At 40.1% G+C, this 14,195-nt stretch overlaps 1 protein-coding gene across 1 annotated transcript; it reads left to right on the top strand.

Annotated features, from left to right (window-relative positions):
* The first annotated feature begins 385 nt into the window (after positions 1-385).
* LOC111900304 (mitochondrial outer membrane protein porin 2) lies at positions 386-2,267 on the top strand. Its single transcript, XM_023896188.3, has 7 exons — positions 386-734; positions 839-906; positions 1,013-1,123; positions 1,214-1,300; positions 1,412-1,501; positions 1,591-1,799; positions 1,892-2,267. Exons 1-7 carry the CDS (start codon positions 593-595, stop codon positions 2,196-2,198), a joined length of 1,014 nt encoding a protein of 337 aa, XP_023751956.1. The 5' UTR covers positions 386-592; the 3' UTR covers positions 2,199-2,267.
* The last annotated feature ends 11,928 nt before the right edge of the window (positions 2,268-14,195 follow it).

Raw genomic sequence — 14,195 nt, 5'->3', positions numbered from 1 at the left:
AATATTTTTAGGTAAGATAGGGACCAAGCGTGTAACAAAAACAAACACTAGGGACCAAACGCGTAACAAAAACAAACCGTAGGGACCTTCCGGGTTAAAAAAAATAAATTAGAGACCAAACGCGCAAATTACCCCAAACCATAGGGACCATTAGTGTAAATTACTCATAAAAATGTCATTTATTTCATTCCCGGCTGGCCTTCACGCCCCACCAGCACCCCGAAGGGCACGGTGAGGGTCCACAATGCACCTCAATTGCCTAAATTTACTTTTTAATATCATTCCTCCAAATAAACAAAATAACAAATCCTGGTTCAAAGATATTTTTTTAATAATTAAAACAAATTTTATTAATGCGATTGTTTCCTTCCGAGTCAAACAGGGCGTCTTTTTGTAAAAATGAGTATCCCAAAATAAACCAGCTTCGCTCTTAATCGGTACTACAGAGTACAGAAGACCTTGCTCTCATCTACCCGACTGCCGTCCTTGTATCTATGGCAACAAGACAGCTAGTTTCTCCATGTATTGAACGAAACCGATCAAGTATATTCACTAATGGGGGATTCGGTGTAAAATTGAATTCAGCTTACTCATGATTTTAGCCTTTTTCTCCTCCCTCTGTTTCATCGCATCGCAATTCTACGACATCGACACACCTCTTTCTCCTTTAATTTCTGCATCAACAATGAACAGCGGACCAGGACTCCTCTCTAATTTCGGAAAGAAAACAAAAGGTAATTTCAATTCGATTCACAGTTCATCTTGCTCTATTCATGTGAATGAACTTTGGAGTAAGTGTGCATGAGAATTATTTCACGTATTGTTGTTGTCTTTATAGCTCTGCTGATGAGAGACTACCAGTCCGATCAGAAGATTTCCGTTTCAACGACCAGTGTCACCGGAGTGGTACGTAACTTTTTAATCTATGCAGTTTCTTCATTGATTTAGGTCGTCCGTTGTTAGTTCTATGTGATTTGTGAACAGTGTTTCCTTTTTATTAATTTGATCGCAGACACTTACATCATCTGCAACAAATAAAGGCGGTGAGTCAACCGGAGATGTCGGAGCAATGTACAAACACAAGAACACGTTAATTAATGTCAAATTCGACGCACAATCAAATGTACGCTAGCTTCTTGCTTCCTTGATCTTCCAAATTCTATCACAAAAGCACTATTCCTGCATCACCTCCATTATCATACTGATTTTGCAGATTACAATGACCTTAACTTTAAAGGATATTGCGCCCTCAACGAATACCACTGCTTCTTTCAAACTGAATAACTACAAATCCAGCAAGGTAGACCTTCAAATTTCATTTATATTCGAACTTAAATTCGAGAAACAATCAAATGCAAGTATTCTTAATACTATTCATGCATCATCGTTCATGATTTCAGTGATTCTGCAGATTGCAACGACATTAACTTCCACAGATATATTTTTCCCTTCAACAAAGGCAATTGCTTCATTAGAACTGCCTGATTTTAGATCTGGAAAGGTATAGTCTTCAGTTCCCTAAATCTGGTTTACTCATTTCTTCATTTAATTTGGTGTTTAAGATTTTGAGTAGTCATTTTTCTCCCACAGCTCGATGTTCACTACTTTCATCACCATGCTACTTTAACATCAACAGTTGCCTTGAATCACTCTCCAACCATTAACATTTCAGCAACAATCGGGACTCCAATTTTCGCCATGGGTGCAAAGGTAGGCTATGAGACACCTTCAAGTAAGTTCACAAACTTCACTGTTGGCATCAGTGTTAACATACCCGATTCTACATCTTCCATAGTCCTGTAAGCAATTACCCTTCAAAACATCATTATGTTAACTAATTCCACTTATCAACAATAAATCTTGCGATAATGGAATATAAATTTACTTTCAGGAGTGACAAAGGGGACACGATTAGGGCATCCTATATACACCATTTTGACCGATTCAAAAAGACTGCTGTTGCAGGGGAGTTTACCAGAAGGTTAAAGACAAATAAAACCAGATTCACTATTGGAGGGTGTTATGCAGTTGATGGTCAAACAATGGTCAAGGCCAAGTTGACCAATCATGGAAAGCTAAGTGTCCTTTTGAAGCATGAGATTATTCCCAAATCATTCGTCACATTATCCAGTGAGCTCGATTCCCAAGCCTTCCACAAAATTCCGAGGTTCGGTTTGGCTCTTGTTCTTAAACATTGATTGAAAATATGTAAAAATATTTGTACTATATAAGTTTATCAAATGCCATTTAGTTTGTTATTTTTGTTCTGATAACTATGATATATTTTTTTTTTGTCACGGATTGATTTATTAGGGGATTGCTTATTTAAAACAATTTATGTTATAGTATAAGTGTTTTAGTAGTTTATCGATTGTCAAAACGTAACAAGTCAATAATTTTTTTTTATTTAGCTAATTATGCTAATATATAGCGGTGAACATTTGGACCTGTGGACCGGAATAGATCGGCATCCGGACCTGGACTAGTACCAGTTTTATGTAATAGGTCAGGTTTTCAATTCTTGTCTTTACTTTGTTCAGTTTCGATTTTTTAAAAGGGTCGTTTCTACAGTCCCAGGTATTCGACTGGTTTTTTTTATGTGTAATATGTGAAACTTTTATAACTCATTCGTTTGAAATTAGATTGACATGAGATATTTTCACATGTAGTTTATAGTTTGTACTTTAATTTATGCTATAATTTTATAATTTTTGGTTCCAAATGAGTTACAGTCTCTCGAAGTCGGGGTATCAAACCTGAAAGTTTTTCGCTACTGCTTCAACAACTTGTACCATATGTAATAAATATTGTACCAGTCCAACGGTACAAAAATTGGAAAACCAACTGTCCAAATGATCACCCCAACTTATGTGTTATAAGGAAATAGCTTGGAAAAAAACCTTTTAAATAAGTCGATAAAAAGGAGGAAATAACTTATTAAAAACCCAATATTTAAGTTAATAAATGCTCATAAAATGTTATCGTAACACCTGGAACTCCTTGTTACTAGTATCAAACTATAATACGTTAATAAATATTTGAAATAAACAAACAAAATTATAAGATTCATGCGATACATTTTATTCATATCGACCAAACAAATTTAAAGTCTTCCACCCAGGTTCATTGGCCTAGCGGTATTAGAAAATGACAGATATGTGTTCTTCAGCCGAATATTGAAGGTTCAAGTCTTGTTATAGATGAAATGTATCAATTTAGGAGTATAATAATGGGGTGTGTATAAGTAGTTAAAAAAATGAAAATAAATAAAGTCTTCCGCTTTATTGTCGTATACAAATAAAGTATTTCATGTTATTGTCGTTAAAAAGTCTTCCTTTTTATTAGAAGTTGATATAGTTACCACCTGATTTTTGTAAATAAAGATACAAATGCCAAAGTTAAATGATATAATGTAGCATCCCAAAAATACAGATAAAAAATTTTGTTTTTAAATTCATTCCATTCATAAGAAATTGATACCAAAATAATCAAAAGAATCACACTGTATCATAATATTAAAATACAAATCCCAAAATCACTAAGTACGGAAAAACATGGAGTGATGCGGTGCAATCAAGCCAGACCCTTCCCTTTCGAGCTAGAGGTACTTGAAACAGAAACTGAAAACTATAAGCACAAAGCTTAGTAAGTTCTCCCAACATACCACATACTAATCAAACATACTAAACAACATAGTGCCAAGCATATCTGGGTGTTGGCTTGCCCCTTCGGTCTATTTCAACCGAATACTGCCAAACATATATGAGTGCTGGCCTACCCCTTCGATCTATCTTAACCGGATACTGCCAAGCATATCTGGGTGCTGGACTGCCCCTTCGATGTATTTCAACCGGATACCGGGTCTATTTCACCCCTACTACTACCACATAATATCATAACAATAATCATCGAGTCATCATACAAGTACAGACATGACCGACAACTATCACAAAGACAATCATCATGCTATAACTAATGGGTCGGCCTTGGTGCCTTCGACCCACGACTACTGCGAAGGAAGACTCACCTCAAAATGTGGGTGTCAGATCGTGCTCAGCGGATGACTCGCAAACTCCTCTCCCTATCGCACAAACATAAAATCCTAATTAGCGATTTGGTCACATTCTAACCTGAAGGTCCAAAAACCCTAATCCTTGACTTAACGCAAGAGGCTCCTTTACCTTTGCCTTATTGGGCCTCCTCCCTCCAAGACCTAAATCTATAACAGCCCAAAAGTATCCAAACCCAAACAAAAATGCTTTTAAGTCCCAATATGGCCAAAAGACATCTAATCATGGTCCTAGGCCCAAAATGCCTTGATACAACAGGTGGACCTGAGGCCCAACCTAAAAAATCCAAAGCCCAACAAAACTGAGAGCCCAATATCCTTTATGCCCACTGATTGAGTACGTGTGGCGTACTCAGCATGTACGCCTAACGTAAGCTGGTGTTAACTCGGAATTTAGGTGTTGACCCAGTACGCCCAAGGTACTGGTTTGCCAACCCGAAACCATCTCCATGGCTTATTCCATTAAGAGATAACGCCCAAAATTTAGATCCAAGCCCTTAGAAACGTCCTAAGCCATAAAGTTGCAAACTTTATGCTTTTGCATGTGTGGCTAGGGCTTAAAACATGAATCAAGTCCATCAGCACATTTGGTTAGTCCTTAATGCTTGCATGGTTGATGCTTAACCATAAAGATCCAATTTTTATGACTCACAACACCTCTAAGAGCTCAAAAGGACAGCTCATATGGATTGAAGTTCCTTAACTCCAAGAATCCAAACTATGGGACTAAAATATGACATTTTCCACCCTAAAACTAGATCTAAGCATGCAATGGTCAATGTTCAAACTTTATGCCTTCAAAGAGCTAGAAATGGTGCCAAACTTCTGGATCTACAAGTTCTTTCCTTGCCCTTGCTTCTTTCCAAACTCCCTTCTTCTCCAGAACCAACAAAGATCACCAAAATCACCAATGTAAGATCAAAAATGCATGCAAGAGGGTTAGGGTTCGAGTTTGACACTAAAAGGACAAGGGAGGCTGAGAGGGTGAAGATCATGAGGGACTTAAGGTCTTTAAATAGGATGCAAACCATTAGAAATTAGGGTTTTCTCCTGCCATGAGTACGCCCATCGTAACCCCACGTACACCCAACATACGTGGGCGGAGTCCATGATCAAGCTTCAGCTAGTACGCTAAGCGTACTCATAGAGTACGCCCCGCGTACTATCCAGAAGACCAATATTGCAAAGATTTTGACTAAAGAGGGTTAAAAAGGAAACTTACAAAAATTCGAATGTTGCAATTATCCCCCACTTGTTTCATACTTCGTCCCCGAAGTCCGCTACTCTAAATAATCCTGGGTAGTGCTCCCTCATATCATCCTCCGGCTCCCACGTCCACTTCGAACCCTTGCGGTGCTGCATTGCACCTTAACTAGATCGACAACCTTGTTCCACAAGGTTTTCGTCTTCCCACCGAGGATCGCCACATGTATCTCAATGTTGTTTAAAGTTCCATCCACTTGAATGTCCTCCAATGGAACTACTACAGAATAATCTGCCAAACATTTCCGCAGCTACGAGACATGAAAAGTACTGTGAATCTGACTAAGCTCCTCCGGAAGGTCCAGTCGATACGCCACCCTGCCCACCCTGAACGAACCAATATACCTGGGGCCCAACTTTCTCCGCTTCCTGAATAGGATGACACAATTCCAAGGTGACACCTTCAGGAGAACCATATCCTCAACTTGAAACTCCAAGTTTAATCGGCGCTTGTCGCATAAATTTTCTGCCGAATCTGAGTTGTATGTAGCCTGCTACGAACCTACTAAATTAGCTCAGTTTGTCTTGATTACCACCTCGGTACTCCCCATAACTCGTTGACTAACCTCGCCCCAACATATCGGGTTCCTGCATTTCCTCCCGTAGAGCATCTCAAAAAGAGGTCGATCGATATTGGTGTGGTAGCTATTGTTATATGAGAATTCCGCTAGCGGAAGATACGTATCCCAGATACCACCAAAATCCAAAATGCATGCCCGCAACATATTCTCCAATTTCTTGATGGTCCGCTCGCTTTGACCATTCATCTGCGGGTGAAAGGTTGTGCTGAAATACAGATGAGTACCCAACTGGTCGTGAAATCTCTTCCAAAATCCGGAATTAAACTGAACATCTCTGTCTAAAACCACAGAAACCAGCACCCCGTGCCGTGCTACGACCTCCCTTATGTATATCTCAGCCAGCTTCTTCTTAGAGATACTCTCTTGGATCGGGATAAAATGCACTCTCTTGGTCAACCGATCGATGATGACCCAAATCGAATCCACCCCGCGTGCAGTCCGGGGCAACTTCGTAATGAAATCCATAGTAATCTCTTCCTATTTCCAAACAGGAATATCCAATGGCTGCACCTTTCCATGAGGTCGCTTATGCTCGGCCTTGACTTTCCTGCAAGTCGAGCACCTCTCCACGTACCAAGCTACAACCCGCTTCATGCAGGGCCACCAATAGTCAGGATGAAGATCCCTATACATCTTCTTTTCCCCGGGATGAATGGAGATTCTCAAATTGTGCGCCTCTTCCATCAGATTTTGGCACACACCAATGCATTAAGGAACCCACACTCTCCGATGGAGAGTCAATAATCCCCGACTATCATAATCGAAGGAAGCCACCTGAACCACAATGCGCTCACTCTTACGGTGCTCCTCCTTCATAGCCTCAACCTGTGCCTCCTGAATCTGCTTCAGAAGCAGAGTAATCATTGTCATCCTCAGACAGGTATCCCTGAACAGAGCTGCGACTGCCTTGCGGCTAAGAGCATCGACCACCACATTGGCCTTCCCCGGATGGTAAAGGATCTCACAATCATAATCCTTCACCACATTCAACCACCGACGTTGCCTCATGTTAAGATTTTTCTGATACATCAATCACCTTAGGCTCTTGTGATCCGTGTAAATAGTACATCGAACTCCATAAAGGTAATGTCGTCAAATCTTGAGGGCGAAAACTACCGCCCCTTGCTCCAAATCATGCGTTAGATAGTTAGCCTCATGATGCTTCAGCTGCCTTGAGGCATATGCAATAACACGACCCCTCTGCATCAAAACTGCTCTCAATCCTGTGATAGATGCATCATAGTAAACCACAAAATCCTCAACACCCTCTGGCAGGGTCAGAATCGGTGCCTCGCACAATCTCCTCCTCAAGGTCTCAAACGTTGTCCGCTGATCAGGCCCCCAACGAAAAGTGGCAGTCTTCTTCGTCAGTCGGGTCAGGGGAACAACTATCTTTAAATCCTAGATAAATCTCCTATAATATCCTGCCAACCAAATGAAACTCCGAATCTTGATGGAGACCTCAGAACATCCCATCTCATCACAGCCTCCACCTTGGCCAGATTAATCCAACATCGATCGAAATACGCAGTTCATGAGGTCCATGAATGTGGGTGGAGTGTTGGTAAGTCCGAAGGGCATCACCACGAACTCACGACGGCCATAGCGAGTCCGGAAGGTCGTCTTCTCCACGTCATCTTCTCAGACCCTCATTTGATGATAACCCGAACGAAGATTAATCTTGGAAAACCAAGATGTACCCTGAAGCTGGTCAAACGAATCATCAATCATCGGGAGTAGATAACGATTCTTCACCGTTAGCTTATTCATCTCCCGATAGTCAATACACATCTGGTGCGTCTCATCCTTTTTCTTCACAAACAGGATCGGCGCACCCCAAGGCGAACTACTCGGCCGAATGAATCCCTTGTCTAAAAGCTCCTGCAGCTGTGTAGACAACTCCCCTGCATCTTTGGTAGAGCTAATCGATATGGTGCTTTGGCTATCGGAGTCGCACCAGGAACCAAATCAATCCGAAACTCCACCTGCCTCTCCGGAGGCACTCTAGGTAAATCCTCCAGAAATACATATGGGAAATCCCGTAAAACAGGCATATCATCAATTGATGCCCTATCCCGCTCCCAAGTATCTATAACATAGGCAACGAACCCAAAACAACCCTGATAAAGGTAGTGTTTGGCCCTAGCGGCTAAGTATAGGACTGGCCCATGCTGAGCGCACTCTCTACGGACCACCAACTCTCCCCCACTTGGGGTCCGAACACATATTAGCTGGCGCTCACAATCAATCATTGTCCCATTGGGGCTCAACCAATCCATCCTCACTATAACCTTGTTCCCATGTAGAGGAATGGGAACCAAATCATCGGATACCGCTCATAAATCATCTCCAGAACATAATCCCGATGAACCCTCGATACCTGGACAGATCGATCATCCGCAATCTCAACCTCTAATGGATGACCAGCTCAATCAGAGCTCCTAAAAATCTCTTGCTGAGCGCAAGAGATACAAAAGATTGGGTAGCCCCCGAATCAAATAATACCAATGCAGGGATACCGTTCACAAGGAACGATCCCATCACCACATCTGGTGCAGCACACGCCTCCTCGACGGTTAACTGGAAAACCCAGCTCCCCACCACAGGAGCATTGACCTTGCCCTGGCGGCCATCTGTGATCCGTAGGGTCATAGGGGCTGGTGCTACCATTGGTCATCCTGATGCTAAACTCGTGTAATTGGCCTTCTTGTGGCCCCTCTGATTGTAACTAAAGCAAATCAGGTCTGATGTATGTGTAGTGGTGATAGATGCAGTACAATCCTTGTTAAAGTTCCCCGACTTGCCGCATTTGTAGCAACCCGAACTACCCGCCCTGCAAACCCTCATCATGCGACATGCCTCATTTTCCACAGTGGATCCCGCCCTGCTGGCCCTTCGACCTAGATTCAAGACCCTTGGGTTTCTTTGCTGAATCCCCAACTGTCTGCCTAGGCTTCGCCTTCTTCTTCTGTAACGTCCTAAAAATAATGACATAAAATTTTTGTTTTTAGATTAATAAATCATTAATACATAACATTTCCATAAAACCAAGTTACTTGAGATTTATCAAAACATCATCAAATCAGAGTAAATCACAGAATGCGGAAACATGTGGTGTGTGCTTTGCAATCATCCCAAACTCTTCCATTTGAAAACTGAAGTACTTGAAACATAAACTGAAAATCGTAAGCACAAAGCTTAGTGATTTCCTCAACATACCACATTCCATACATACACAAATAAACACATAATGGGCATCGACCTATCATCGGGCTCCGTTCGGCATCGGGCCCTGCCCGGCGTACAAATCTGTAAATCAACGGGCCCTGCCCAATGTGTGTAACGAGCCCCACCCACACTCACATAATGGGCCCCACCCACTGAGATACGGGCCCCGCACACACTCGTATATCAGGCCCACCCATTAAGATACAGTCCTCGCCCACACTCACATAACCATATAATCATATAAACATTCAAACACATGCGAAAATCAAAAAGATAATAGCATATTGTACAATCATCAGGCCCCACCCACATACAAATCATATATGCATAACCAGATATATAATAACCATCGGGCCCCACCCAGTAAGCATACAAGCACATACACATGCAAGAGCCACACACATATCTAGCACCCTACAAACTATGGGTCGGAATTGGTGCCTTCGACCCACTAAACATAGTGAGGAAACTCACCTCGCACTACCATATCTCACAGAAAAAATCTATGGCTGCTGGCCCGCAAGAATCCCCACGCTATCAATCACAAGATAACCATCCATCAATAAACAGATCCGACTCATACTAGGTCTCCAAACTAGGGTAAAAGACCTTTTAACCCTCTCTATAACTTGACCCCAAGGCCAAGGTCCCATTAAACAATCCAAAAGGCCCAAACATGGCCCAAAACATCCCATGGTCAACCCTGGTCAAACTTCTGGCCAAAGTCAAAGTCAACAGTTCATGTTGACCGAACACATCGTGTTGACTTGCCAACACGCCATGCTTTGCAATTTTTTGAACAGTCGAGAAAAGCCCAACCAACACGCTATGTTGACTTGCAAACATGTTTTGTTTGACTAAATTCCAATAGCTTAATACATTAAGCTACTCTCTCCGATTCCAAGAGCCCCAAAGCTCAGATCTAGATCGAAATGAGACTTATAAGGGTAAAGTTTCCATCTTTACCCATCGAGATTACCAAAATGGGTCCAAACCTAACCAAAAAGGTTTGATAGTACAAAGGGCTTAACCAATAAGCACTTAATCCTTGAAGACATAGCCCTAAAACATAGATCTGACTTCCTTAAGATGGAAACCACGTAAAGTTGCAAACTTTACATTCATGCATGTCTAAAAGAGGCTCTTAAGCTTAAAAAGGGACTTAATAATTGATTTAATGCATGCATGAAACCAAAAATCTCATAAAGTTTGCACCTTTATGCTAAAAGGGACCAAAACAACCCAGATCTGGAATAATTGTTGGGTTTTGAGCATTTTAACACTCCTAAGGTGTACATGCAACCCTAGAAACCTTGGATCTATGTTTGACTAAGATACATGCAAAATTTATTTTCCAAGGTTCTTAACTTATCTAGCATACCATGGGGAACTTTTAAACATAAATGCTAGAAGAAGAACATACTTTTTTGTAGTTTGGATTACTTGAGAACCTTGTGAGCCTAGCACCTCAAGTGTGATGCCTCACATGTCTCACACAACACTACAACTATTGGAATAGACCTGAGAGAAGTTCACTTAACCTCAAAATCGGCTAGCCCTCTCACTTGTACAAGTAGTAGTCATAGTACCGATTTTGCTTGCATGGGGTTCTTTATATAATTGTGATACTAGTAGGGTTACACCATGTAAACCCTAATTCTCATGGCTTTTCATATTCCATGATCCATGGGTTTGTAACCTCCTTGGATTATCCATGGAGCACCTTATGGGTTTTAGCCCAATCCATACAAACCATGGATCATTAGCCTACTATATAAGAATAGATTATTTACACAATCAACCCCATATATTTAATTAGTCTTCTTTTGATCACTTAATTAATTCCAGACTAATTCTTTGATCAATACTAATTACATATTATTAATATATTAGAACTTATAATATATTAATAATCCTTAAGTGTCCTTTCTCTCATTTAGGCTATCCAAGTGTTGCAATGCCATGCAACCCAAATGGACCATGCCAACCGAGTCAAGTACATCCCAGAAATAGTTATGAACTTAGACACCTAATCCAACAGTATCTCACTTGGATAAGTCTAATAACTATATCTGCAAGAATAACTTCATGAGCCGATCAGCAATCGTAGATCTTTCAAGGTCTCGCGGAACTGAGATGACGATGATACTCCATTTAAGATAAGTGATCATATAATCCTCTGTTCTAGATATCAGCCGGACAAATACATGGAATAATGTCTTACTTATTGTCCATCAGTTTTTTTCTCGATTTCCGATTTGTTTGACATAGAACTTATTTGAACAAATCAACTTAGTTCTGACTGGGCCCGATACATGGGTCAACACAAAATCATTGAGGGGCCCATATATCGCTTCTAATCCAAGAAGGAAAAGATAAACTTCGACTCATATGCTTGTTCTACTACTTGTTGAATCATACACAAAGGCACGTTTTATAACATCGAGTTACCAATGCATTTACGTACAATCAATGTATAACGAATTCATAAGCAACAAGTCATATCTATAGGTTTGAAGACTTATATGATATTACCGTCTCACGATCACTCAAGATAAATTCCATGAAGTGATACCAGTGAGCGTGGGTTGAATCCAATACTCAGAACTTATGAGCACTCATGAGTGTTGTAGCACCACATTGTCCAACATCTTAGAGCTCTACAAGCCAACCCATGACAGTCTTGATTCATACCTACTTCCAAGATATGATCGACTGTGGATGGTTTGAATAACTTAGTCATTCAGGAAGAGCGACTTAGTTATTCTGGAAGTCAAAACATGCAAAGTGAAACACAAGAATAATCAAATCAACTATGGTCAACTTATGAATATAAATAAAAACACCTTTTATTTATCATCATATTGAGTACACATTATTCATTGTATACTATTTCAAACTACCAACTTTATACTTGAATTAAAACAATAGTTGTCCCATGTTCTGAGCATTTATACTATGTTTTCTAAACACTAGTCATGCCATACACCAAGTATGCACACTATGTTTGTCTAAACATTAGTCATGCCATACATAAAGTATGCACACTAAGTTTGTCTATGATCTTCACTTTGTGAAATAGATCGACTGGACATTAATTCCAATGATACTCATTTCACAATCCCAAATCCTTACCGCAAATGCATGAATCCCAGATTCCTGCCATTTACTTAAATTTGTTAGATTATAAACTTATATGCATTGGTCCTCTTGTAATGATTATGCACAAAGTTACAAAGACTTGTCAACAGACATTACAGAGTACTCCAATAGAGACCAACTTCATGGAAATGAAGTGTCATATTCAAAGTTCATTGCTTTGAACATTCTTCTTGCATTAAGTTTCCTAATATTAAACAGATTTAATGAATAACTTCCACTTATAGGAATATTTCCATATTCTCATTTTGACTATCACTTCTAAACAAGAGTTGCCTCTTTTCAGAATATGTCAATATGGTTCTTCCAAAATTAACACTATACTTCCAACTGTCCCTAAGCAACCAATCTTTCGTAAACCTTAGATTGTCCTCAACAATTTCTTAATCAAATTAGTCATATCCAATTCTACTACTTTCCCTCCTTAATGCTCTAGGCATTGTGGAAAAATTTAGAACAGATGAATATTATAGCACATGCAATCGATCCTATATCTAAAGCATATGAGGAACGATTCATAAAGACATGATACTAGATGTAACAACCCGGATTCCCAGGTATCATTCATTCTTATATTTTTGGTAATTTGTGAGGAGACTCGGCGAGTTGGAGCCTGTGACATCCCCAAAATCTCGGCCAGAAAAGACCGATTTTCATTTATGCTTTTAAATATTTTCAGAGTAAATCCTTTTGATTTGAAAGAGTTGCGGAATTTGTTCCCAAAAACAAAACATGATAAAACATTGTTTACCAAAGCATTTCATAAAAGAAATGTATTTTCATTATAATCAAAACTCGGGGTGTCATGTTCCGATACAGACCAATAAGCATAAACAAATACATTACAAGTCATATAACAAATATAAACATATGCAGACTTGTAAACAAAACAACTTGATGGTTCATCCATCTCATGCCCTTCCGCCACTACCTGTAATACAATTTAAAACTGAGTGGGTCAGGCTTGGGAGCCTGGTGAGCATATAGGGTTTTCAACCCACAATAAATATCATATTTAATTTTCACCAACCAACAATAACCCAATTACCCATTTCCGTTATTCTCACTTTAATGTCCCTAAAACAACTAACATAAGGGACCTAGTCTAAGAATATTTCATCGGGGCGACAACACATGCTTCGGGGGTACCTCAGCAATATAAGTCAAATAAGGTAACCATGAGGGGGATGGAGTACAGCGAATGAACACCCAAGTTCATTAACACCTACAGGTGGCGAACCTGCTAATGTTTCCACAAGACTGTCTAGAATAGCCAATGGTCGTCATCTAAACTCCGCTAGATGACTCAATCAAACAACAACGAGGCCTCTCATCTATTTATTACACACCAACTGTCTACCCATGTTCTACCCAACATATTAGTAGATAAAAATATACATTTGTATACATAGTTTAAAGAAAACCTGTATAGCATGCTTTAATCAACACATATATCACATAACAGATGAGGCACACACGCACATAACACATATCTCATAAAGAAATAAGCAGATCTATAAGATAGAAGAGAGTGAATACTCATTCACACATAACACAACCAAATATATACACATAGCACGTATTTTATATATAATACTTCGTATTATTGTATTTGGAAAGAAAATAACTACACACTCACTTGATCAGAAGATGATCCGACAGCACTACGGCTTATAGAAGTAGTAATCCACAGCAGATCTGGAAGATCTTCACAAAAATCGAACTTCTCGCGGGCAGAGCTTCGACTCGGGAACCGCACTTCTCGGGATCTTCAGGATCTCAGGACTTGCCTCGGGGCTAGAGTATGATACCGGGGCTTCGGGGTGGCTTCGGGGGTAAAAATGCAGAGCTTCGGCACAAAGATGAGAAGAAATGAGCAAATAAACCCTGAACCC

The sequence above is a fragment of the Lactuca sativa genome, chromosome 2 (genome assembly GCF_002870075.4).
Source record: "Lactuca sativa cultivar Salinas chromosome 2, Lsat_Salinas_v11, whole genome shotgun sequence".
In the NCBI taxonomy this organism is placed as follows: domain Eukaryota; kingdom Viridiplantae; phylum Streptophyta; class Magnoliopsida; order Asterales; family Asteraceae; genus Lactuca; species Lactuca sativa.
Note: the sequence above shows the minus strand (reverse complement) of the source record. Positions and strands in the feature narration are given on the sequence as shown.